This window comes from Pteropus vampyrus, unplaced genomic scaffold (genome assembly GCF_000151845.1).
Source record: "Pteropus vampyrus isolate Shadow unplaced genomic scaffold, Pvam_2.0 Scaffold121, whole genome shotgun sequence".
Classification (NCBI taxonomy): Eukaryota; Metazoa; Chordata; class Mammalia; order Chiroptera; family Pteropodidae; genus Pteropus; species Pteropus vampyrus.
The window spans coordinates 835,481-863,108 of NW_011888902.1; the positions used below are offsets into that span (position 1 = coordinate 835,481).

General features: G+C 40.8%; 1 protein-coding gene across 4 annotated transcripts in view; it reads right to left on the bottom strand.

The window, feature by feature from the left end:
* The window catches only part of ESRRG (estrogen related receptor gamma), a 445,088-nt gene that overhangs the window by 168,010 nt on the left and 249,450 nt on the right, over positions 1–27,628 (bottom strand). For 3 of the 4 annotated variants that reach the window (XM_011366118.2, XM_023534163.1, XM_023534165.1), the window contains one exon: positions 5,278–5,693. In XM_011366118.2, coding sequence (XP_011364420.1) covers positions 5,278–5,693 — 416 coding nt within the window. The remainder of the gene's footprint in view (positions 1–5,277; positions 5,694–27,628) is intronic. The other variant, XM_023534164.1, reaches the window with a different exon arrangement.

Here is a 27,628-nt window from a genome sequence, read left to right on the forward strand (position 1 = left end):
GGACCCTTGAATTTCCTGGCTAAAGCATGACATGTCCCATTCTAAGACCCTCCCCTGGGTCCACTCTCTGGAAAGCGGCCTGGACTGGACTTCCGGTGTGCACATGAGGAGGTGAGGGCATGGTCAAGGGACAGCTGTTTGGAGGGGGTCAGCGGGCTGCAGACATGTGGGCAGGAGCGTCCACTCTATGCTCGAGACGGAGGGAGGTGGGGAGTGAGAGAAATGGGCTGTGGGCCCAGCACAGACTCTCCTTCCCCTGCTCCTTTCAGAGACAAAACTCCTCGGAGCCTGAGCATTAAAGATGCAAAGCTGGCCCTCCAGGCCATCGCGAAGGGATGTGTGTCAAATAAGAGAACAGAACATGTTTGGCTTAGCAGTTCGCCATCTTGGTTTATAAACTTTTAAATGTTTACATATACAGTACGTGGGTGTCCACTGCACTCCTGTCCCAGGTCCCCTAGACATCTGGAGTGGACTCAGTCCTCATAACCATTCCGCCCTCATCTCATGCTGCGAGGACATTCGGCTTAATCTGACGACTGGGGCCAGGTCCAAGACTCTGGCTCCCATCCCAATGTGCCCGGCTTGCCATCCATGGTCACAGAAAATAAAAGAGAAAGAGAAGTTCACTGATCACCATACAACAAAACAAAACCAATCAAATTTCCATCTAAACACCTCCTAGTATAAAAGCATGAAGGGCACAACAGGGGAAGAGGGTGCATTGTCACAGCACAAGGGTGGGCACCTGTGAACCGAGCAAGTTAGGTGTCCTGTGAGTGTGGCATCGAGGACGCTTCTCTGTGCTAGAATGTCTGGTACCCAGGGCTCCAGGACCCCAGTCACACCGCGAATATCAAGCAAAGTTGCCAATTTACAAATAGCTACGGGCCTAGGAAATGGAGGCACCAAGGGCTTAAAGTCTCAGCCGGTGAGGGGCTGAGACCCGGGGATCTGGTTTTAAGTGAATCCAAACCCACGCTATAGCGAACATCTAAAACACACACACACACACACACACACACACACACACACACACACACACACACTTTTTATTGTGTATTTCCTCCTTTTAAAAGTGGAGGAAAAAAAAGAATGCCTTGTCTCTAGCACTAGAATGAGCAGTTGAAATGCATGCGTGTGTGCGTGTGTGTGTGTGTGTGTGTGTATATGTGTGTGTGTGTATTTTTCATATTCTTATAGAAAAGAACAGGGGGGCTAGTGTTTTATGTATTGAATAATAAAATATGTATTGACTTCTTAGGGGAAAACATATTCTCCTGGTCTTGCCTCCTTAACAAGGGTCCAGGGAAAACTCTTAAGGAGAAGATTAACAAAAAATACCTGCTCACTTATGAACTGAGGTCAACATTGCAGTAAGAGAAAAAGCAGAATAAACTAATCAGCCCACAAAACGACAATGAAAGCCATGCTGTCACTGTGACCGTGCCTGGACGTCAAGTCCTCCAAAAAGGTTTCGGTCAACAAAAAACAAACAAGCAAACAAAAACAAAAACAACCTTGACTTTTCCCTAAGTGCTGACCTAATTAAGTAGTTTTCCAATGATAACTTGAAAAACAGTCAACAAATAAAATATGCTTTCTGGTTGGCTTTCATTGAAATCTATGATTAATTGCCTTTCACAACCGCAATACCACATTTCGCTTGAAAAAGAACAATTCTCATTACTTTTCTCAAGATGTGCTCTGGATAGATGTTCTTTTGGCTTTAAATGTATGAAGTATTTTTCCCGACTTTCAAAATTTATATGTACTGCATTTTGTATAACCAATCTTAAAAATAAATTATTTTAACAGGAAATAAAGGCCCTAAACAGGCTCTCTTCCCCATGACTATGCCTTGGGATGCACATGTCCCTCAGTCGTCCAGGAGGGCAGACGCCACACTTACATAACGTCCTGGCCACAAGGGTTGCGAGGCAGCGGAAAGATCTGTTCGTAAGCGGAGTTGTGTAACCCTGTCTCGTTCTCTAGACAGCTTGAAAGGAGGGAAGGGAGAGGCTATTATCTGTCAAAGACAGTTTGGCTGCAATGCTGCCTCAAGGCATGAGAATGGATTCCGTGGTCCCTTCGGCATCGGAATAAGAATCCATGGTGACACCATAGACTGGGGCCACCTTCAACATCTCTGGGTTCAATTGTTATCGCTATTTGGCCACAGGGAGGAGGGGCTGTTCCAAACTTCCTTACAATTGCCGCCCTGATTATTACATTATACTTTCACAATTTAATCCCTTTATTTGCCTCACTGCCTTTTTGGGGCTAAGTAAGCAGCATGGTGGGATGCCTGCTGAGGTAGCTAGCAGGGAGGCCTTCCTGAGTGCCACCCAGCTGCCAGCTACAAGCACAGCCAGGTGGGCAAGTCCAGAGTGCTAATCTGGACAGTGACATCTCTGTCTCCTGCTCAAAATCCTTCAAAGGTGCTCTCTCCCATATGGAGTAGAACTGAGCACTATCCATCGACGCCAGGGATCACCCTGCGCCTTGCTCTGTTAAGCTTTTGGTAGCATTTCAGCATCCTAAGGAATCATCGGGCACAGAACTCAATTGTTCTATCCACATTATTGCTCAGTAAATAATTATTGTGGACCTATTGATATTTAAGCTAGATGATTTTCTAAAACAACTATCAGGACACTTTTTCACACAGTTGTTTGATCTTTAGAAAACATTCCGAGGACCAAGGAGTTTAATCCGCCCCCCACACACCCCAAAAATGTGGTGTCCCCTTAAGGCAGGAGATATTCGTATAAGGAACTCATCTCAATCCACCACCCTCTGAGAACAAAGCTTTAATAAAACGAAGATTAAGTGAAACTGCAGCCAGCATGCTCCCTGACTTCAGTAAGTTCTTGGGGAACATTTGTGGAGAAAATGGAAGTGGTTTTCACATTGAGAACCTCCTTCTTAATGTCGGTATACACAGTATTTCCTAATTTATCCCAAAATATTTGCTTATCTTTGTGTAGACAGACCCAGAGCTCTGTAAACTCAGTTAACATATTTAAATACTCACAGTTTAAATTTTAGACACTCGGCAACATAAGTGTACTACTACTGTTGGACAATGGCACAAAGATTGGAGGAGTGTTTCACGGTCAAGGTTTGCGATTTTGTAAATAGGCTGCAGAGATTGTTTTAAATGCCCCAAAGTGAAGGGAAGCTTTGCAGTCAAACCACCACTGTTTTTACTTACTTCCTATGCGGTTTTGCATTGTATTTTATCCTTAAGCATTCTATGAGGTAGGTATTAATGCCTTCGATTTATAGATGTGAATAGAGAAAATAAAGATCCAGTAAATGAGGGATGGTTGTAAGACAATGCTAATAAAATACAATAATGACCATCCATAAAATATGAAGGTATAGCTATTAAAATATTAAGGTCATTCATACATACACCACACTAACTTGGCTTGTGTTCTTCAGTTAAACCTGGGAAAAGCTTAGGCTTAAGGATCCACTCTATTATGAGAGTTACGATCTCTTGAAAAAACTATACTTTAAGAAAACACTTTAGCTGTGTCTTCATTAACCACGGACCCAGAAAGCTGCATGACTGACAACACAAAGCAAGTGGGAGATGGTGCCACCTGTGCCACTAAAGACAGTCGCTCGGCCCTTAGCGCCACTGACAGCGAACACCTGCCCTCCCAGGTGCTCTTGGGAGAAAAGCGCAGGCGATCGCCCTCTCTGCACAGAGGGTTTCAGAATCGCCGTTCGTGAAAATACGCAGGAGGACCAGAGCGTAACCTGCAGGATCTCTTTTGCACTGAAAAAGCCAGTATGTCACAGAGCCACTAAACTGATGGGAGTTACGCCTGACGAGGGATGGTGAGATGGCGAAGGTCTTCGAGCTGGGGTGAGGCTCAGAGCCAGCGGCAGGGCTTGCTAAGCCCACCCCCGTGAGGGTCTGACTGAGGTCATCAGGAATGAGGCCTGAGAATGCGCATTTCTAACAAACCCCCAAGGGATGCGGACACTGCTGGTCCAGAGACCACATTTCCGGAAGCCCAGTTACAGTTAACCTTGGCTTCCCCTCCAGCATTAACTAGGAAGTTTTCAAAACTCCGCCCCCCGCCCCACACCCTACCCCAGCCACACCTGAGGCCAGTTCAGTTTTGAGGTGTGAGCTGTGGCATCAGTACTTTTTAGAAGTTTCCAGGTGATTCCAGTGAGAGGATAAGGTTGAGGACCCCTATGGATACGGGAAGACACTCTCGCATCCATAACTGTTTAAGAAGATACATTTTGTGAACTACCGAGCAGAACAGGATCACTGATGTGCTGACGATTCTCAGCGAATAGGTTCTATCCTTTCCCTACTTTCTCCACGGGTTTATCACTTAGGATCTAAAAAAGCGAAATATAAATTTCTGTAAGAACACAGATCTATAGCTTTTAAAACGAGCTGAGTTCTGTATTTGTGGATTACTAGTGTAAAGGGACACATAGAAAAGTTGGTCATATTTTTTCTTTATTTTATGTGGGAAATGATATTGTTATTTATAAATCTAGAGATCTATAAAGGTGTGGGTATATCTTAGATATGCTGGAAGTGTATTTTATAATTTGTTATATTTTGGAAGTTTTTTTTTTTTTTATACAGGTTCATAGAAAAAAGTAGAGAAAGGATATGTACCCATAGAGAAAGAAGGAAGACAGTAGATAATTAAAGTTGTCTACAGCAGCAGTTTTCAAATTCTAGTTCCTGAGCCAGTTGCGTCAGAATCACCTGGATTTTTGTTTAAAAATATAAATTCTCGGGTCCCTATCCCAGGTCTGATGAATCAGAAAATTCAGGGGTAGGGCCCAGTGATTTGCATTTTAACAAGATCTCCAGGAGGTTTAATGCGCCCTCAAGTTTGAAAACCCTTGGTCTCAAGTATTTATTTCCGAGCCTCTATACGAAGAACCGAAGAAGTAAAGGCACTATTTATCCAGTTTGCATCGTTGCTCTACGGCCCCACATCGCTCTAATAACAGCCGTGCTTTGCTTAAACGCCACCCAAAGTGTATCACCCGCCCATCCTTGGAGCTTGACGGTGACAGCAGAATTGACAGGGGGCATGTCTGGGGAGCAAGGGGACTATTTTATAAATTCCCCACTCTTAATTTTAATCTATTTTTATTTTGTATTCGAAATAGAATTAAGCTGTGAAATTTAACTCATGAGGATAAGACGTAAGATGGCCAACAAACAGACCATCACGTGAGGCTGGAAGAGGGTTGGGGAGTCCCAGGCCCAACACTAACCTTGAATCGTCCTCTTGAAGAACGCCTTGCAGGCTTCACATGACGCCACCCCGTAGTGGTACCCGGAAGCGATGTCGCCGCACACCAAACACAGTCTCTTGGGCATCGAGTTGAGCATGTATTCACACTTGGTCTGGGGGTCTTCGACGATGGTGCTGGAGCAGTCGTCATACAGTTTCCGGACAGGCCCACTACCTCCTAGGATAGGAGCAGAAGGGTAGAGAGGTGGCGAGTCAAGTCCGTTCTGATGGCCATTCATGGTTGAGCTGTAGCTCCCGCTGGCGTCTGAAGAACCACCTGGGCTGTGGTGGTTGACGCTGTCCGTCAGGGAGGCTGGGCTGGAGGGTTCCGTCTTGATGAAGGACGAACAGCTAGAATCAATGTGTCGATCCTTGTTTGACATTCTGCAGAGAAGCCTGTGATTCAGGGAGAGACAAACAGAGGGAGGAAGAGAAGAAGAGAGTGTCAAACACACAGACCAAGCAAGGTAGAAACAGAGAGACGGTAAAAAAATAAAAATAGAGAAAAGGAAAGGGAAGAATAAAAGAAAAAAAAATAGAAGAATTCATATGTTAAAGACATTGCTCTTTGAGGGGACGACCTAAGAGCTAGGGACTACGCATCACTCATGCTCGAGTCAATATCTCTTGTTCTACAAGAAGGTAATCAGCATAAGGGCATGACAGGGTTACATAAAAGTGCCCAGACAGGCCATAAACAAAAGCTCTAACGGGTCCGATTCCTTTCATTGTACCTTTCTCTTGGACAACCACTGTCGATATCTAAATCAACTCTGTAGATTCTAAATTTATCCATGGAAGGGGAGTGATTTTCAAAGTCCATATCATTTCTAAAATTGTATTTATCCTCACTCTACTTTTCCCTTCCACTTTCTGAGGCTGCAATCCTTTAATTACGAGCAGAATCAAACTTTTATGTTAAAGACTGAACAGATGATTCCTCGGCTCTGTAATTACTGTTTGTCAGCAAGATTCCATAAGCATAACTGTGTCTTTTATTGATCTAAGAAACAGAGGGACTATATCCTCAATCACGTTGCTTCTTTATTTAAACGGCTGTTTCATAAGCATTGAGCCATGTAGGAGGACATCGAGAATAAAATTCCAGCGAATATTTAAGGATTACTCCCCAGAGGCCACAAAACAGCGAAATGATCACCAGCATCGATTACTAAGTATTTTCATACGAGTGTGTGTGTGTGTGTGTGTGTGTGTGTGTGTGTGTGTGTAAGATTTCTCACTGTTGAAGAGATGAATCAGTAAAAGCCATCTGAATCCATAAATCTGACACTTTATATTCAGCAAAGTAAGAAGGGATCAAATTTTGTACTGAAAACATAAGATTTGGGATGATTCCTTTTTCTTCCCAACTTTCGATCTTTTCACACAATACCTCCTAAAAGCCAAAATGAACATCTATATTGTGAAAAAGTCTTATCTAGAAGAAACATCGTGCCCGTCTTTTTTTGGGTCCATCAGGGATTAAATTTCTCAAAAGGTAAGTAGGTGAAAAGATAGAATTAGTTCTATTTTCTGTCCACTTAGTCATAGTGCAAAACCTCTTTTAGCAAAGTCTCCAAAAACCTTCTAAGAGCCCACTATAGACAGAAGAGGTGACAGTTGAGAAAGGGAGTTAGAGAATTGCTCCCCAGTGGAAAGCTGACTCATGGGACTCCCACAGGGTAATATTGGTCACTCGCCAGAATTTGGGGGAGCCGTCGCAGTATGATCAAATGAATGCAATGATCTCTTTCGCTATAAATCTAGTGACATTTTATCATTTCAAAAATGTCATGCTCTTCTCCAGGCCTCCTTTCCCCCACTGTTCTATTACTTCAAAAGGAAGAAAAATATGGAATTTCCTATTGGGAAACGTTTACTTAATTATTCCAAAAAGGCGGTCTTCAGAACAAAACATAAGGAAACAAGAATTTGGCTCTTAACCCACGCATTCCACACTGGACACTGTTCTGCTTTCTAACGTAAAGCAACATCAGGATGCGAGGCAAGCAGATAGGTAGGAGAAAGTCTCCAAAAGAGCCTCTTGCTTTCCGCCCACCCACTCGCACCGGCCTTTCCTCAAGAACTAGCGGAAGGAAAAAACAGGCCCCTCGCCAGCCTGAGCATCGGTGTCCTGTCCCTTCTGCCTCTGTGCCTTGTACCCGTCACTGTTAATGAGCGCTGTAATTAATAGATTGCTCGTCTTGTCTCCTCGCTTGCACTCAGGGCTAAGCACTTTTCCTCAACTCAACGTCTGAAGGAAAGCGGGTCGGCACTGACTTACAACAGCCCTGCAAATCCCTTTTAATTTAGAGCACTTACCCCACCACTTCACTTATTACCTTATAATTACTGGACTGCTCGCACATACATTATGATCTTACACCAGAGTTAGAAGTTATTAGGCTACTAAAACGTGGCTGCTCCCCTTCCCTCTCGCTGGCACTGAATTTCTCATAGCTCTGACAATTAACTCTTTCGCATCTGTCTGCAGGCACCTTTTCTTAATTTTTTTTTTTCTTTTCCCGGAAGGTGGCTGGGAGTTGCTTGATCACAAAACACGCCACGTTTTCTCCGGGCCCTGTTTTTCTTTCTCACTTTTCTTGTATCATCTATGATCAGTTTTTTTCCCGCTAATTTTCTCTCCCTCAGGCTTTTTCTCATGGGCTTCTAAAACTTGCAGAACTCCTGATTAAAGAACAAGGCCAGAAATGACCTTCCCATTGACACAACAGTTATTTGCTGAGTCACCAAATATTTATGTGTCGAATGCATGTTGTTAAAGTGCCTGGAAAATCGGGAGTCTCCAGCCAGCTGTCTCCTCCAAAATCTCTGTCCATAACTTTGCAAAAACCTGGAAGCAAAGAAATTCAAGTTCCAATTGTTAAGAAAAATCTCCGGACAGTGACTGGCCACTTTATCTGTAAATCAAATTGAACAAAACTGGATTTGTGCATTAGATGGCACGTTTTTGTTGTTGTTGTTTTGTTTTTCCCCCAAACACGAATAACCTCCTCAATTAATATATTTTGCCCAGTGGAAATAATAATAGTCAAGCTGCCATTTATCAAGCACTTATCCGGTGCCAGGCATAACCCTGAGCACTTTACAGAATATCGCCAGATGTAATTTAACCCTCAAGACAACCTTGTGAGGGAGGCAACACATTTTAGGAAATGGACGCCCAGCCGTAACTCAATTTCCTAGAAGAGGAAGAACTGGGATTCGAACTCAGGTCTGACTCCAAAAGCCAGTGCAGAAATGTCTTGAAGCCAACAGAGATTTTAAAGGTGTCCACTGAACTGCTTAAAAAATGGCCAAGCAAGCACGGGTGCAGGTGGCACACCCAGAGGGCTAGTCCATCCACAGCTCAGCCAGAAGTCGAGGGGGGCCGAAAGGACCCACACGCCGGCTGTATGTTGGCCCTGGTGAGTCACCCTCTCCAGCGTCGGTGCAACGCCTAAACGGAACCTCTGAAAGAACACACTTGTCTCCTAATGATTACTTAGCTCATTACCCTGAACACTTCCTAGACACCGTTACATTACACCCTAAAACTACAGCGAGTCTTAATTCTCTCCCTCTCTGTCTCTGAAATTCTACAGCTCTATTATTCAAGCCTGAAATATTCACAACTATCTATAAATTCAATTGTCAGCTGGTGGGTTTTATTCTAGACTTCACTTCAATCTAAAATTAGAGGCACTAAAATTCACATTAACTCTAAGAGGAATGTAGTGAATAAGACTTTATTTCAAAAGAACACCTTTTTGTCAGAAAGAGCCATTTTCAAGATGATGGCTTTATCTGTAGCCAAAGAGAATAAGCCCAATTCCACATTGTGCTGTTAATGCAGAAATTTTAGGTCACATTGGATTAATAAAAATCTGAATATAGTTAAGAATTATGAATAGAAATAAGGTGCTGAAAACTGTGGGAAATATTTATTTTAAAGCCTTAGTACAGTTGCTTTTACTTTATTATTTTAAGAAAAATGAAGAGACACACGAGGGACCAAGACAGTGATTTTCCAAAAGCCTTCTCTGAGTGAACACCCTGAAAATAAGCTGGAGGCAGAAATGACTATGTCAAGAATAATGTTTAGTTTCTGTATGAGAAACTCAATTTGAGGGGTTTAACAGTATTCCCAAGACCAGGGAAATTTCAGTGTTTTAAAAAGCACTTTCAACCCGGTTTGAGATATGTCTCAAATAATTCTGGTTATCATACTTCAACAGAGAAACTTGTTGCTTAACCTTGCCTAAGGGTCAGCAAGAGAAAAGCTTATCTTCAGTGTTAGATACTCATCATCAGGCAAATAAAACTTCTTGGCTGCTGGACTATGGAAAAATATAATTCGTGAAAGTTCATTAACTGTACGTACAGGTGTTTATGCACAGAGCGAGTGAGGAAAACTCAGAATCATAGCTGTTGCTGAGGGGGAAAACAGGACAACCTGCAAATTGATACTCCATTTATATGATAATTACCTAACTTAGATGTTTTCAGAGATTCTAGCCAGATCCAGGTAAATGTGTGATCCTGAGTGAAACACCCCGAATTTCCGCTTGCCCGCACAGACGGCCAGGGTGGCCCACATTTTCCAGAAGGAACTTAAGCGCAGCCAATATTTTGATTGTTAAACGCCGGTATAACAATAATGTGTCATAGGCTTATATGTCATTAACCCTGTCATCAAAATATAAGTTCTTAACAAACACCTGTATTGCGTCCTATGAATTTCATACCAAACCCGAACGTATTCGCTCATTTCCCTACTAAAAGAACGATGCCTAAAATTCTCGTTAAGGAACAGGTCAGTGAGGTGTTCTTTGGCCTTCCTGGATTGTTACACTAAGGAAGATGTTTTGCAACTTTTGTTACACCTGTATCAGTGACAGACTCCTAAAGAGACTAAATGAAGGACAATTAAACGAGTCACTATGTCATTTCCTTCTTTGTCACCCTTTAGGTGAGCCCAAAAAGGAAGGGCTCTTATAATGGGCTCTTTATAATTTCTAAACGCTTTATCGATTCACATCCAAAATTTTTACTCACGTTTACAAACGCGAGGAGAGAGAGAGGAGAGAAGGAGAGAGAGGGAGGAAGAAGACAGAGCCCTAAACTCTCTGACCAAATCGCAGAATTCCAGGGAGAGACAGGAAGCTTATCAAGTGCCAGCACTTAATGGCTCCCCTATTCAAAACAGGAGGTGTATGAGGACCGTTCAACCTTCTGCCTTCTGAAATCGCCAGATTAAATATTTAAGTAATTTTGTTTAAAAACATAAAAAGCTGTTATCAGCCTATGGGTTTTTGTTTTAGCGCTTCTGGAAGAAAACCTCCGACCTACTGCTCCCGGAGGCCCGGCGTCAGAGCTACCCACGGCCCCGCAGCCCCCTCCCAGCCTGAGTGACGACTTCGAGCACGCTCGCTACTTTACAACGAGCTTTGTAAATTTTTTTTTTCCTGCTTCAACTAATTGCACTCTGGTAAAGTGGCAAAATGTGAATCACTTAGTGACAAAATGGGCACCAGCTGCTATTGTCAGAGAACGGTGACGCTGAAGGAAAGGAAAGCGACCGAATGAAGTGTCATGTCAGAAATCAACTGTGCAACGTGTGATTTGAGAAAACATGACTACTTTACAGAGACAGGGTGTCATTATGGCATCACAGTAATACGATGCTTTGACAACTGCTGGGTCTAACGTATCATCATTGCATTAAGGTACACTGGCTTAGTTGGGGAAGGGAGAGAAAGGATTTTTTCTTTTAATAAGAAATATCTTAAGGTCTGCCTGGTTAACCTAACGGGAAGAGATCATTAATTGTACAGAAGGCACTGTAAATCCGGACCCACTTGCTCAGGGAGATTAAAACACACGTGTACCCACATGCACGCACGCTCAGGTATAATTCCAGGCCTTCTTTAGAAAGGGTTGAGGCCCATCTCAAGGAACAGGTTTCTGCAGAACCAATCACGGTGGTTTAGTAATGTTGCTTCCTGGTTCTTTGAACAAACGCCATGTGCCGTGAGTCTTAAAGACTCTTTCCAATTTACTCCATCAAGAACAAGAGCAAGCAGACAGCTCCCTGCAAAGCTGAGGCTTGAATTGCTGACAGGAGAAGTGGCTAAGTAGCGTGGGGACAGGGGGCCAGATCCCCAAAGTAACAAAGCAGAGCCTCTATCTGAGCTGAAAGCCTTCCCAATTCTGTAAAAGGCTGTGCACTATGCCAAAAAAAAAAAAAAAAAAAAAAATTTTGGACGAAAACAAGAGGCTTGCCACACATTTCTGGCCAGTCACTGAAAGGAAAGTGCCTCGTGAATATAATTTCGTACCTAATGACTTCACCACCACTGGGAAAAATCTCACCCAGACCCTATCTGCTTTTAGGGTTCCAGAGTTCTATGATCTTTTCTTGTTCGATTTTGTTGCGACCTTAGATTGGTCAACCATCCAGGTTTATTTTTAGTCACTAAAATCCCATGTCTTGGGAACCATCAGCCTCAGCCAAACCAGGATGGTCGGCCATCCAATCTGACATATAGAGAGACCTATAGAAGCACATGGCTCCACCCTTACTGCTATATGTACAACAAAGACAGGGAAATGGAGGGTATTCATTTCTGGCCACGGAGGCTGAGAAAGATGGCGAGGGGGGGGATGCGCTACCAAGAGCAGGCGACCCAACAAGACGTGGTATGACAGACATGCACATCTCAGAAAGTGCCTGTGAAGACCCCCAGCTCCTGTTTTACTTTGGCACAGGAAGGCAGGCCGCTGCTGATCACCTTGGTAAGTTATCCAGACTATTCTGGATGTAGAAAAGTGTTGTTGCTTCCATTGGTATTGCCAGGTAATGTGTGATGCTTCTTGGTTGATAAACTTCATTGATGGGGAAAGAAATGGTCCTGGGATATCGCGATGTGTTGCTGTCCATTATGATTGCTGACGGTTTCTGCGTTGAAGCATTCGATCTGATGCAGAGGTGCTTCGTAGTGTAATTTATCCTCACCTTGTTTTCTTGGACCTATTTCAACCTGGGGATGTGCATCCCTTGTTTATAGCTCCAAATACAATAAGTGAGCTACTGGCAGATCAATAAAACTGTTAAATGCATAATAATGTTGGGTAATTGCATACATGATGTTTTGCATAATTAACTATCTGAGCTTTTCTTTAATATAATGGGCACTCATGTGATATAGAGTAGCTGTAAGTCTATAAAATATACAGTTTATATGAACCACGATTCTGTTTAAAACTCCGGCTAATCATCTACATCGGCTTTGAAGAAAGAGCTCTCCTCCACTGCCAAGTTCAAATCAATTCTTATGACATTACTTTATAACTAACATGATATTTAACTGATGGTGGCTATTAGCTATTATACAAATTGCATTCAAGGACTGTAACAGTAGGGGGAAAATACCACTTAGTTTAAACAAACTTCTGCCATGCAATCAATATTATTGAGGCAAATTAAGTGTTTTAACAAGTGTGTATATTTGCCCTAATACAGCTTAATTATCTATATCCTCATGACTGCCCAACTCCATGACACCTATGCATGTGAAAAGAGAATCTCAGGAAATACCTAGTCAGAAATTCAGATGCACGACAGACTTTTAAAGCAAGCATTTTCTCTCTGATCCCTAAGAATATTTCTTCCCTTACAAGAGTTACTCTCTTGGGACCAAAAGCCTAAAGACCAGAAAGGCTTCAGAACAGAGTACCCTACGTCAGTGCCCAAGTGTCGATCAGGTCACCATCCCCAGGGCACAGTGAAACAGCCCTGAGCACAAGCTGGGGACCACTGTTAGAAAGGAAGGTTAGCATTGGGTAAAAAAAAAAAAAAAAAAAGTACATGAGATAAATCATCAAAATGAAGCTTACAATATATGCTGAGTGTAACATTTATTCGGTCTTGGAGATTTACTATGCCATGAGCAGACCTCCTCTTCAGTAAGCTTTCTAGGGAAAAGAAATAGTCCCCTACTTCTACAAATCTCTGGTCTTTCAAACAGAAATATGGATCAATAAAGTTTGCTTGTGTTCAGACAATTCCGTTTTCAAGCAGTCAAGGAGCACACCGAAGAGAAAAAGCCGACACAACGTTGAGCACTGACAGCTCAATGGAGACCTTCCCACGTCACCTCGCGAGAGGAGAAATGAACAGTCACTCAGCTCCTAGGAAGCCTAGGTACTGATCTTTACAAATTACAATCGAATTCAGACGCACTCCACACGCTTTCCGGTGATGGAGTTCACAAATCAAATCCAGGTCAATGAAAGCTCAGGCTGCCGAACGCTCCTTCCCTATTCTCTTTGCGACACTGACACAGGAAGTAAGAACGCTATCGGGAGTTGATGCAGGGGATATTGAGATGGCCGTATTGATGTCGCCCTTTATTCATTAGGGAAATGTTTCGCAAAAGCAATTACAGTGACCCACGAGGCCGCCGGTTCACTTGGACTGGAACTCGAAAACACACCCGGAAACTGGGTGAATTACAGTGATGAGGACATCTAAATGCTGAGAAGGAATCGCTGTTGAAATAGAGGTCGCTTCGAGCACATACGAACATTTCTATGGTAGAGAGAGATTCACGGCGCAACCAGAGATAATAAACCGCATCGCTCCCTGTTGGACAGCAGAGAAACTGTATTTATACTTTTGACTTAATAGCTTAGTCTGCAGGAGTTAATATCTGGATGCAAATGCAGCCGGTCTGGGGTGATCTACAGTAGCAGAGGTTACTATTATATTCTGCCGGTATCAGGTACTGCTCAGAAGAAGTAGGAGTGGGGGGAGGTATGGAAGAAGGGAAGTCAGCTAATTATTAATCCTAAGACTTCTTCCCCTGTCCTTTTTTTTTTTTAAACATTTCAATGAGCTAGCTACTTGGAGAGAAGGTAAAGCTTAAACACACAAGCTACTACTTGCAGGCCAGGGAAAATAACAGAAATATATATATACATATACATATATACATATCTACATATATATGTGTGTGTGTATATATATATATTTCTGTTATTTTCCCTGGCCTGCAAGTAGTAGCTTGTGTGTGTGTATATATATATATGTGTGTTATATATATACACACATATACATATACATAATACACACACACACACACACACACACACTCTGACCTCAAGCCACGAAAATGACGAAGGATGTGCCTTGCAAAAGAACGGGCTTTGTGAAGGGGATTATTCAGCAGTGGGACAGCGTCCGGGGAAGCCAAAGGAAGCCAATGAAAAGCCAGGGGTTCAGCTCAGAAGGAGCCGCCACGCAGAGGAAAATTTCTAAACCTTTTTTGCAACTTTGAAAAACTGATTTAAAAAAAAGCAGCAGCTGCATCAGAGTTCCCACAGCTTGCCTGTCATCTCCTGTCCCAGGAAACCCTGCCTTTTTACAGCACGGGACGGAGAGGCGGACGTGGGGTCCAGCTCTGGGCATGGCACCGTGGGACCTGAGACCAGTCACCGCACCACTTAGACTCAGTGTCCTCACGTGTCAAATGAGAGGATTAACCCACAGGCTTTCTAAAGTAACTTCTGCCATTTTTTTAAAAAACTATATCTAACTCAGAGAAAATCCCCGTTGGCCTGTCATTCAGATTAGACTGGAGAGCAAGGGCTGTTGTCCTAAATCTCACTGCCCAAACTTCCATCTCCTTTGGGGCCACTGCCCTCAGCCTCCACCCAGGACCACGGCAGTGCGCGTGCCTGTGCACGGGGGTGCACCCGCTGCACGAGAAGGAATTACAGAAACAACTCGCTACACGACACGGAAGCGGCAGCAAACACATTTCGCTGAGGAATCCTCCCCAGTGGGCGACAAACGGACAAAGAGAGCAATGGTCATTCGGGGGCAGCTGGAAAGCAGGCCTCCTGGTTTTTCCTAGAAACGGTTCTCCTTCCGCTCATTACATGGTTTTGGTGGGAGGCGTTGGCAGAAAGGGCAATTCCCTGCAATCAGTGTGTAAGTGACTGTTTGTCCCCGCGTGCAACACCACGCTGACAGCAAGCAGTGGGGAGCCGCTGAGTTGTTACTCCATTTGATTTGACTGCCAGTAGGAAGCTTCATTTCTACCAACTGTTAGTTGCTCGCTCAGAGAATCGTCTCTTCATTTCTGGAGTGATTTTTCCCTCTCTTCTCTTTCCTTTTCCTTGATATGCTGGAAGCCCACATGCCACGTGGATTTGGAAGAGGAGACCTCAGTTTTTGTCCTCTGAGCTTGTCAGACCCGAGGGCCTGGACGTAACGGGTCCATGTAATTTGTTCTCATCTCTCCCTCAGAGTCTCTATATTTTAGTTCTGATTTCCTAGATCATCGCAAGGTCAATACAGACACCAACTGGTTCTGCCACATTGTGGCCACATCTTTCTACTGGGTGGGGTTTATTTGAGCCTATGGAGCAGATATTTCTAGGGCCTTTATAAACCAAAAAAAAAAAAAAAACTGTTTCACTCACCTTCTCATGTAATTTTGTTGAAATCATTGCTATTTTTGGTGACCGCTTCTGACACTTTAAAAAATTTTTTTTTTCTGATTTGATAACTTTAGTATAGCCCATGAGAACCTTTCCCTTTAAAAATAATGATTTTGATCATTTGGATTCTCAAGGAGTGCCTCTGACAACTTCTGACAACAAAAAGCACCTTCAGTAACAACGAAAGCATATGGGTGAGTCAAAAGGGTGGAAAAGAAAGAAGGAAAAATTCCTCAGAGATATTACGAAAATTCAGGCTGAATGGGAAAGTAATTAAAACTAAAGAGCTAAAACTGTAATTAAGAAAAAATTTCATTAAGGGGAGGCAGGCGACTCTGCTTTTCTAAATATGACAGGGTGCCGTGCGGAAAAAAAACAGAAGCGGGTTTCGGTGAGTGGAGCAGGAAAGCCACGTCTCTAACCAGATCAAATTCTCGAAATTGGCTGTCAAGACAGGATTGTTGTGATTTATACCCGTCGATCAAGTGCCCGAACTGGAGAGACAGAGAGAACAGAGGCAAGCGGCTGTCGCTTCCATTCGCAAAGAACCTTTAATTTCCACAGCACCATCTGTTACCAAATCTAATTCACATTCCCCCTTAATCTGGTTTAGTTCCATAATACTAATTCTTCCCCAACCCCTATGAACACAAACCGCCACCAAAAAAAAAAAAAAAAAGGCTTTGGTTCTCGGTGAGTGAGAAATTGAATATTATAGAGTTAAGGTGTTAAGTCTGGTGACTTGAGCGAAACATGCTTTTCTCCATGAAAATGTATTCCTGGTAAAGGGATTTGTTTTCAGCTAATGCAGAGATAGGAAAGTGTTCATATTTGGGGTAAAAAAAAAAAAAAATTGCTGATATAAAAGTAGGCCAGGGACATGAAAGCAGAGGTTGTCATAAAATACAATTGTTGTCAAGTTTAGTCACTTTCAGAACTGGCTATAAAATCACTTTGTCATGGTTTTCACGTAGAGAAAGCCTGAAATTGTATTTTTGTTAAGGAAACTCAAGAGACTGATGTGTATATTCAGAGAGAGTAAGAGAAGGCAGGGGGAAATCTAGGAGAAATGGAAATGGAAAAAAATCACATATAATTTAAAATAAAGGGATATATGGGGGTAAACACACATTCAGCTCTCTCAATCCGAGGTGCCATTAGCATGTACTTCAGATTCCCGATCATTTCTACTCTTAGCCAGTAGAATGCCTGGCACTCACAATCGTGAGGTCGTGAAGCTGCAAAATTATAAAGTGCTTTTTGCATCAGAGAACGATTAAATGATACTCAGTCAAGATTTGGTGTTAAATGCATTTCATTGCTTTCTAACTCTGTTTGCTATCTCTAAAGGCAACAGTAAATAAAGATCCGCAGACATATATTGCAAAAGGAGGAAATGATGTTTGAATGCTGGATGAGAAGTTTTGATTTCCCGTTTAGTCACCTGGCTCACTACCTAATTCTTCTATGAATATTAGAAGGATCATCCTTTTGTCCTCCAAGTCAGTAGCATAGAACGCTAGCTGGGTGACATGAGATCAATCCCTCACTTTCAGTAAATAATTGGAAAGGCTGTGATCAAAATATTTATTTTCATTATAGGCATGATTATCACCCATAAATACACTGTTTGTAGAGAAAACTTTTAACACGTAAACTCCATCACTTAACTGGCAGTATCTCATTACCCAATTTAAAAAAATCCTAAATTTGTTATAAAGGTATACTCTGAGGAAAAAAAAAAATCTCTCATTTTACTGATGGACTCTTCTGGTTAACTAGTTATAAAGATATTTTCAACTATTAACAATAATAAAAGCCTAATTTTTAGGAGATATGGGAGATTATGAAAAACTATAAACTATTCACAACATTGTTGCAAACAAGAAAACTTGAGACTATAATAAATATGATTATCCATATCCACGAACATATTATATATACATCACCTATAAAAACATCAGTGGGCATTAAAAACAAATACAAGTAATTAAAGTGTATAAAGATGATAAAATATAAGATAACGGTGTTAAAATTTTCAATATTACCTAAGATATATGCTAATTATGATATCTCTAAGTTATATATAGCAATTTATATTACATGATTTTTAGAGTATTGATTATAGCTGTAAATTTTTTTTTCAAAAATTGTTTTCTTTACACTCCTAAGAATGGCTAAAATTCACAAAACTGACAACACCAAATGCTGGTAAGGATATGGAGCAACCGTAATTGATATACATTGCTAGAAGGATATAAAATGGTACCCTTTTGTAAAGGGGATCAAATATAGGGGGTTGGAGGAGGGCAAAGTAGGTAAAAGGGTTCAAATATATGGTAGCTGAAGGAAACTGGACTCTGGGTGGTAATCACACAATAGAATATATAGATGTCAAATTATAATGTACTCCTGAAAATTATATAATTGTATTAACCAATGTTACGCCAATAAACTAAAAATAAAAAATAAAAATAATAATAAAATAAAATTGTACCTTTTGGAAAAAAATGTTTGGAAGTGTCTTATAAAGGTAAGCAGACACTGGTCATATTACAACAATTCGGTCCTAGATATTTACTAAAAAAAAAACATACATACACACAAAAAGAACTATACTCAAATGTGCAACACAGCTGAATTCATAATAGCCCTAAGCTAAACAATCAGATAAACAAATTGTGATAGGTACACACATATATGCATAGACACACACACACATGCGCGCGCGCGCGCGCACACACACACACACACACACACACACAATGGAATCATAGTCAACAATAAAAAAGAAATGAATTGTGATAAATGCATCAACACGTCTGAATATCAAAGACACCCTGGGGAAGAAAACTAAGGTAGATACGAAAGAGCACACAGCCTTAAGATTCTGTTCATGTGACGTTCTAGAGCAGGCAAAACTCTGCAGAGACAGAAGTCGCAGCGGTTCTCTGGAGCAAGGGCGGTAGATGGCCGGGAAGGAGGCGTAAGGCAACTGGAGTTTGTGTGCGCCGTATGGACCACATTTGTCAAAAGTCATCCAACTGTGCACTGAAAATATGCGTTTTGTTGTATGTCGATTTTATCTCAATACAATTGATATAAAAAAGAAAACTCTGAACAATACGGTAACTATAAGAACCGTGTAGGCTCAGAAGTTTCTACTGATTCCTATGCCCTGTACCAGGTCTTTGAAGCCCAGATCTAGAATGTATTGCATCAACAACTAGTTCTACTTTTCATTTTACACACAAAGACATAGAGGATCAGGGAAGTGAGGCAGACGACCTATTCAAGGACACCCAGAACTAGAAGCAGAGCCTAGTCCAAATTCTGGTTTCCATCCCTTAGGCCCGATCTTTTTCCAACCTATTAAAGAAGCAAAGGATGAAAGTGAAGCCAGAGCCACAGTGAATAAGTCTACTGATCTGACGGACAAACACATTTCTGTACTGTCTCTAAAATGTATAAGATTCTTGTCCCCACAAACACGAAATTCTTCTACGTATTCATGTGCATGGTTTGGAAGGAAAGAAAGCCGACCGGACTTCATTCCCCTCCGCTCTGCCTCTCGGTTCAGCGACACTGCCGTTTACTAACCGTGGGCCCTGACATATCATCTACAAACCTCTGCTTCTGAATCTGCTAAATGGGAAGTATATCACATAGTGAGTGGTGGGGAAAACAAATAAAAATTATTGGCACTGAATTCAGAAGGATATCTGTGAGCAAGAAGGAAAAAGACCATTTTAAGACACGGGAGGATGGCCCAGAAGGGGGAGAATGCGGGGTGGGCTCAGAGGATGAAGGAGGGGTGGTTCTGAAGAACTAGAGGGGATGTGGAATCTGCTCTGGGTTCTGACTGTAGGTTGAGGCCAGATTATGGAAGGTCTATGGTATGTAAATGCCATTTTGTAAGTGATGGCAAGCTACTCACGATTTCTATGGAGAAAAGAGAACTAACCCAATCTGTGTTTTTATTAAATACAGTTTTGGTTGCAGTGATGTCCATATATTCATTTATTCACCCCTATTAAGTTTTAGGAATATAACCTAATAAGACAAATAGACTAAATCTCTGAAGTCACAGTGTTTAAAGTCCAGCTAGACAGCTATTGTATCCATCCAGACAAATGATGAAGACTTGAATTAAGATCGTGGCAAAAGGAATGAAAATAAAAATGAGAAGATAAATACTCCAGACATCATTAAAAGAGGTTTTTGCACCCCTAGTGGTACATAAATAATATATGAGTCAGTCAAGCTAAAATTTCCTTGACAAAAAATCATGTTTTATAAAGCATTAAATAAAAAACAAATTAACACCTTGTGGTTGAACCGTTCTCATCTTGACTATGGTTGTAGTCACAGGAATTTACATATATAATAAAATTGCATAAAACTAACACACACACACATGCATGTAAAACTTGTGAGATATGAATAAAGTCTATGGATTGTGTCAATACCAACTTCCTGGCTGTGATGTTGTTGTACTACAATTATGTAAGAAACTGGATAAAAGGCACAGGATTTCTTGGTATTATTTCATAAAACTGCACTTTGAGTCTACGATTATCTCAAAATAAAAAGTTTTTTTCAATTGAAATTTGCCTTGAAGACATGGGCTGTATCAACTGGATGCTGTATCCTCAGAAGTTTGTACAATGCTGAACTCAGATAGCTACTTAATAAATGTGTCACTTCATAGAGGTTTCTTGAATGAATAAAGCAATGAACTGCAAGGCCTTATGTCAACTGAAGGCATCGTGATTTTTTACTAATGTTGTCGTCAACCTGATTATTACACAAGGTTTCGTGTCTGGCTTATAGCAGTCTGACATTACTTTAAATACTCAAACTCTGACTCTAATAAGAGTTAGTCGAGGTCATGAAGATGATGGCATAAATGGTCCTCTATTCTACCACTTCTCAGAGAGGATGAATTCTCAAGATACTGTTCTTAAAAAATATTGCTATGATTTCATATGTCCCAAGAAGGTATCTGAAAATTTTTTTTTTCTTTTTATTGGAAAAGAAGTTATAGTCACACACTGGTTCTCAAGACAACCCTGTGAGAAAAGTTTTATCTGTGTAGGAGAGAAAACAGGACTGTGATAAAGCCAGAACTTGAACTTTCTATGTCTAAATCCTGTACACTGAACTACAAAATGCTGTGCCACAAATTTATATTAACAATACTTTGTAATAGCCAATGAAATATGTCGACTGTAGTTATAACTACTGACTTTTCAATCTTCTATTTTATTGTTCAGTGCTTTAATTTTCCTAAACAACTGTATACTTGAAGTGCTATGATGTATCTGTGATGACTATTCGAACCCATGAAAACAAAAATGTGACAAAAACAAAAAGATTTTTAAAAAGTAGCTTAGTCCTTAAATGACCAAGAACAAAGAATATTGTTGAATAGTCAAAATTACCGAGCAACTTAGAAAATACCAGATTACTTGTATCTCAGAAAGGAGAAGGCTTAAAGGATGATTATTATTTGATTGGTACAGGAGTATAGCTTTCCAATAAGGGGAAACTGACTTATTTCACCGCATGGAAAACTGGAGCTAGATGTCAGGTAGAACTTCCTGGCCAATTAGTCGCTGTCATTAATTAACTATATCAGTATGCATAATTAATACATATTAATTAATTCACTGTGGCTCTAACAACTGAAATGGGAGCACTAATTAATGCTAATACTATCTTATGCACAGAATGCTGGGACTCAAAAGAAAAGGCATGAAAACCTTTGAAAAGCGTAACGAGTTATGCAGATGTAAAACATTACGATAAATTTGTAGGACAAAATGTGATTTGTAAAATTTGAAATCATCCAATATGAAAGTAAATCTGTACCTACTTTTGAAATATAAATCCATGCTTATCTGAGGCTCTAACCAACCCCCCCCCAAAAAAAAACAATTGGGGTTTGAGAGATGTTATGATTGATGTTTGTTTAAACACTTTGATATGCATTCTGACTTGTCCTGATTTTCCGCAACAAGAGCTCACAATAGCACACAAAACAATCTCCTCAACTTCTCAGTACCTGAGATTAAGAGGTTATGCCACTTGTTTGTATCAGAGCTTTAAATGAATCGATTCATAAACCTTTAGTGAGTATCTACTATATACAAGGGATAGTTCTGCCCATGAAGAACAACAAGGCCTTTTCCAAAGGAAATGTGGTGAGTTTCAGAGAAGGTCAAGTATCCATGCTGCGCATTAAGGTGGTGTGAAAGTTACGCAGGAAACTAATAAAGTTAGAGCCCTCCACCAGATGCCATGTGGATAACGATTCATTTAAACGGGTCTGGGGTTAGGGAAAGTAGCTAACTTCCACACGCGATCACTTCCAAAACCACTTAGCTGCATTCAACCATCTTAGCCACCAACTACAGGAGAACAAGACAAGACAGTGTGGACAGACCTCGTGGAGCACACACGTCATCATGCAAACTCTAAGCACATATGTTTCCTGGGAAACACAAATTTCATAGTTTAAGTGATGGTGAGTGTATAGGCTTGAGCTTTACAGATAAAGAAACTAAGGTTTATGGTGAGAAAGAAACTGGAAGGAGGAAGATCGGAGAAAGAAATGGGAAACAGAGAAAGGGGTTCGGTTTCATCACCCCAGAAACCTCTACACGAGACGTAGAGTGAAGCCTCTGTCCCATGCCTAAGGAATCAAAGATTCGGTGACTCAGTGAACCGAGGCTTAGAAAAAATGAATCTCTTGAGAAATGGGCACCTCTGTCCTAGCCTTCTTCCACATGTACATATTTCTCTCCACTCTCTAAAATTCAGCTGACAGATTAGCGGGCTCAGATAAGAACACTGACCGATGCTGGGAATTTTGTTCATTCATCCATCTTTCTATCCATGGACGCTCACGAAGCTGAGGCCTGCATACTGAGGTCACAGCCATCACATAAATGAGGTCATCTGCTTACTTACCTGCATGGATGTATCAAATACGCTGTCAAATTTAAACTAGACGATCTACTAAAATATCTGTCGCAAGAAAACAAATAATGAGAGTCAAATGATGGTGTGTGATCAGTTGACTATACTGAGCATAGGGGGTTGTTAGTCGAGTAGTTTTACTAAATATGAAAGCAAAAGATTTATGTCGTGGGTGATAAGGGCAGAATGCAGTAAAAGTGAGAAAATGTGGCAACAGTGTGCCGTACATCACCAATGGGATAATTATTTATCTAAAAAGTTGGCATTCTTAGACTTCCAACATGCAGTGTATGAAATTCATATATTCAAAGGCGACATAATAATAACCTGCTGGCTGCTGGTGATGGATATGTTCTTAATCCAAATGACCACAATCTTCAGTCTGCCTGTCATGGAGGGCCAGGGAAAAATGGTCTTTTCCTTTCATAACTCTTGATGTTGAAAGAGGAGAAACCTGGAGGCATGATAAGTGGCTCATTCCAATGGACAAATGGACATGGAGCCGAGAGAATGAGTGTGAATAAAAGTCACTGCTCCTTAACTAATGCCATTGTCACTTGTTACACTAAAAAAAAAAAAAAAAAAACGGTGCAAGGAATGATTTCTGTTTCCTTTCAGATCTGGAAAGCACAAGTTCGAACTGCAACAAAAGCTAGAAACTCTTCTACATCACGTGAGTTCATTTACGAATGACTTCTCTCTGGAGCAAGTGGAGGGAAGGCTAGTGTAATATTTGTATTAACTAAAAGGCTAGTGTAATATTTGTGTATTAACTAAAATTTACGGTACAGACACAGCAAGAACAGTTGACGCTGTAGCACCTTATGGACTCGAAACCTCGTCGATGGATTTCCTCTTTTGAGGCTTAAAGGAACTCCTGTTTCTCATTTACAGTCTATCAGAAAAGGTATATGACCTGTATTTTTTAATTTATATAAGACCACTCAGTCAATCAGCCTGGGCTGAAATTTAATGGATGTATCAGTCATCGTCGATCCAGGGAGAGAAAACGAGGCACCAACACTACCTCCCCGTCTCTGCTTTTTCCATGACACTCCTTCCCCCGCCCCCTCCCCCTTTTTTTAAACTCAAGAGCTCAGAGGCCTCTCTTAACAGCAAGCCAGGAGTCTTTTGAAGCTGTTGTTTTTAAAGGGAGAAATCTGAGTGAAAATAAACTGATGGAAATATAGAAGACCCTCTGGCAATTTCAGTTCTTAAAAATCTTCCTTTCTCCATTTATGGCATGGCCATTTTATTACATGTGCAGCAAATTTACAATAACAAGATGTTCCCCTGACAAATTAATCACTTCCCAAGCATTTTACCATATAAATAAAATATCACCACAGGAGAGTAAAATCTGCTCAACCAGTTGATTTAACCCTTCCTTCAGGAAACTCACCTGGAATAGATTGAGCACCACCTCTCTCCCTCCCTCTCCCTCTCTCTCTCTCTCTCTCTCCCTCTCTCTCTCTCTCTTTCTCTCTCTCTCTCTCTCTCACACACACACACACACACACACGCATGCACACACGCACACACTCATTCACTCACACTCTTAAAGACAGGAGCTGGGCACTCATACTCTTGGTAACAAGGCTTATAGGGGCTTCGAATTTCAGAAGCCAGATTGCAGTGTTTACTAGAATAGTATCAAAGACAGGCTATACCGATGCTCTTTAAGAGATAAGAGAAGCTGAAGACAAGAGAACCTCTTCAAGGCTACAGAAGCACCACCCCTGAGAACCATCTGCAGACTAGCTGAACAGAAGCTATAGCTAACGACATAAAGAAGTCACGGCAAGACTGAACATCAATTATAATTGAAAAAAATTTTAAAGTTAAAAAAAAAATGAGAACCTCTTCAAATATCTTTAACCTCATAGTCATCTGCTAGAATCTCTACCTTCCCCTTCATAGTTTTATTCCTACATTTCTTCCAATAGTAATAATTAAATATTACATTTGTATAGTCCTAGCCATCCGCTAACGACCCAGGCAGTGAAGAAAAGTGCGGGGGTCGAGGCTTCTGCCTTTACTTCGCTTTTCCCTTTGCTAATTTCAGAAAGCGAATCCGGCAATTATAAGTAGCAGGAGGCTGATAAGGAGTCACACATGCAGGAGAAATAGGTCCAATTCAAGCTTCCCTGACTAATCCTTATTATGACTCATTTCGACTTCAGAATTTGTCGGTTGAGGTAAGAAGCCAATTTGGCTTTGAGAAGTGAAATCTCAGTTTTGTACTTTTTCGAGTGCCACCAACAACCCCATTATTAAGAGCAAAGTAGAAGGGGGCGTGAAGTATTTATTGTGTGCCCACTCTCACCAAGCAGTTTTTTGCATGGTATTTTATTAGAATATTAAACTTAACGTGCTCTAAGTAACAGCATACAGGCCTCTGTCTCCCAAGCCCATAACCTATACTATAGTATCTTCTATCCCAAAATAAAGTGTATTATTTTTAAAACCTGCATCCACTACGACCCTCAAACTACGATCCCGAGACTAACAGCAGGACGTTCTGCCAGATTTTGATAGGAGATGGGAGCAGAAAGGGCCCAGAAGCCTCCTCATCCCTCTGCATGCACAGATGCTGCTCCTTCTGTTTGCACTCATCAGCCAACCTGTCTTCTCTTGCCATCAAAGACAACCAAGTTTGAATATATACCTTCTAAGTAAATAAAGAAATCTGTCATCACGTCTGGGCCAGTTGTGACACTCCGAAACGAAAGATGACCAAGCCATGTCGACTGTCTTCAGTGCCTAAGTAAATACCACTCTATTTATTAGGCTTGCTTTGGGGAAAACCCAAATGGTCACCTTTCCTCCCCACTTATGGGCCCATAAAATACCCGTGGTGTATTATTCCCTCCCTCTTCTTCCCTATGAATGGGGTAATGAAGTTCTTTATGGGAGGCTATTAAGAAGCAACATGAATGTTACTATTTGCTACTTATCCCATATAATTAATAACACCATAACTGCTATTAGAGAGCAGTATTTAAAGCAGCTAACCTTCCATAAATATAGCCGATCTGACTAAACCGTCAATGGCAAATTTCAGGAAGAACCACTAAATGGGGATTTACTTTTGAAATATGGAATGTGTTATATAATGGCTTTTATTAACATTCAATAAATTTTTTGGTTCTAATTAAATCATTAGACTTACCAACTGACTACATAATTATAAAGTCAGCATTCTTAAAAAGCAAGTCGTAACACTAACTAATTTCCTTCTGGGAATTTCCTTGACAAATTATGAAATTTCTCTTTGAAAATTCCTGACAAATATGTGGGCACCTAGCTTTCTTTAAAAGTTAATGTTCATGTCTTTAAATAACGCTTTCGATGAAAACGCCAATCAAATAAAAATAAAACTAACATCCAGATTATGGATTTTCTAGTCTTATGAGAGACGATGAATGTAAATGTAAAAGATTTACAGCAGGTATATGTGCAGGTGTATGTTAATTTACTAAGTTTCTGTTGTCATTTTATGGAAATAACCAAACTCTAAAAGCCTTCTGTCAAAACAAATATATTTTTTTAGCATAATCTTCGGCTAAAGTAAGTGATTACATACTCCAGGCAAAGATGACGCAAACACACGGTCGGATGAAATCATATGCATGTGAATTATTCAGAGAGAACATAAAGCTGGCCCTGTCCAGATTAGATCAGAGACCTCATAAAACCCTAACATCAGAACTCAAAAGGAGATAAAACAACACTCAGGAGGACTCCTGAGTCCTAAATAAAAAATAAATTTAAAAAATGAGCACATCGTGATGAATAAAAGCAATTTTAAGCAATATGTAAGAAGCTTAAGTGTTCTTCTATAGATGTGCTTATACTTCTTCTATAACATGACTTTGTGCACTTACAAAGCCTCAAACCATCTCTACGTGTTCCCCGAAGTTGCCAATTAAACAGCGAGAGAATTTCTGTTCTTGCAGTTAACCATGACCACTAACAGCTACATGGTACTTCTAATTAATTCATGTCGCTGCTGACAGTGTCCTTTCTTGGCCTGTCAAGAGTAGTCATTCAATCGGCAGCAAATGGTATCCAAGTGGATCTAGGAAGAAGAGACTGTTTTCCAGGAAAAGAAAATTTAAGAAGAGTAAGTAAAAGTCCTTGTTAAAAATTCTGGAAAAATATAACCTTTGGGGGAGGTGAGGGTGTCGTTCAGTGTGGGGCGAGGGAGAGAGGGGCCTGGGACATCGAAGGAGGAAATGTGGGATGGATGGAAGAAGGGTGGAATGAGGGGATGAAGGAGATGTTGCCTGCCGCTCTTGAATTTTACATTTTCATGCCCTTAAATTTTATGAAGTTCTTTGCCTTAAGACAAATATCTCATTTTATTTGGCACTGGAACATGGTTTCAAATGCAGATAAAAAGGAATCATCTCAAATACTTTTCGGAAAGAAGCTGGTTATAAAGAAATTTCCTTGAAATAAAAAGTATTTTATTTGAACAAATAGGAAGCGGTTGTATTTTGAACTAGAATGTGATTCATTTTCATGCATATTTTGCTCCACGTAGGTGCTGCTTATTTAAGTGGAGGCTGGAGCTTTACTGGCTCATAAAAACAGATCCATTAAATTTATTTTGCAACCGAATCGAGTCAAGTGGGATGGAGTAAACACACCCTAAAGAATCCAGTCTATTCTGGAACACAAATATTCAAAAATATATTCTCTTTTCATGGCTCTATCATAGGCTTATCAGTTAAAACATAAACAGACTAGAGATAACATATAACATCATTCACCTATCCGTATTACTCTATCAAGTAAAAACAAATATATAATGAATCATAAATTAAGCCCCT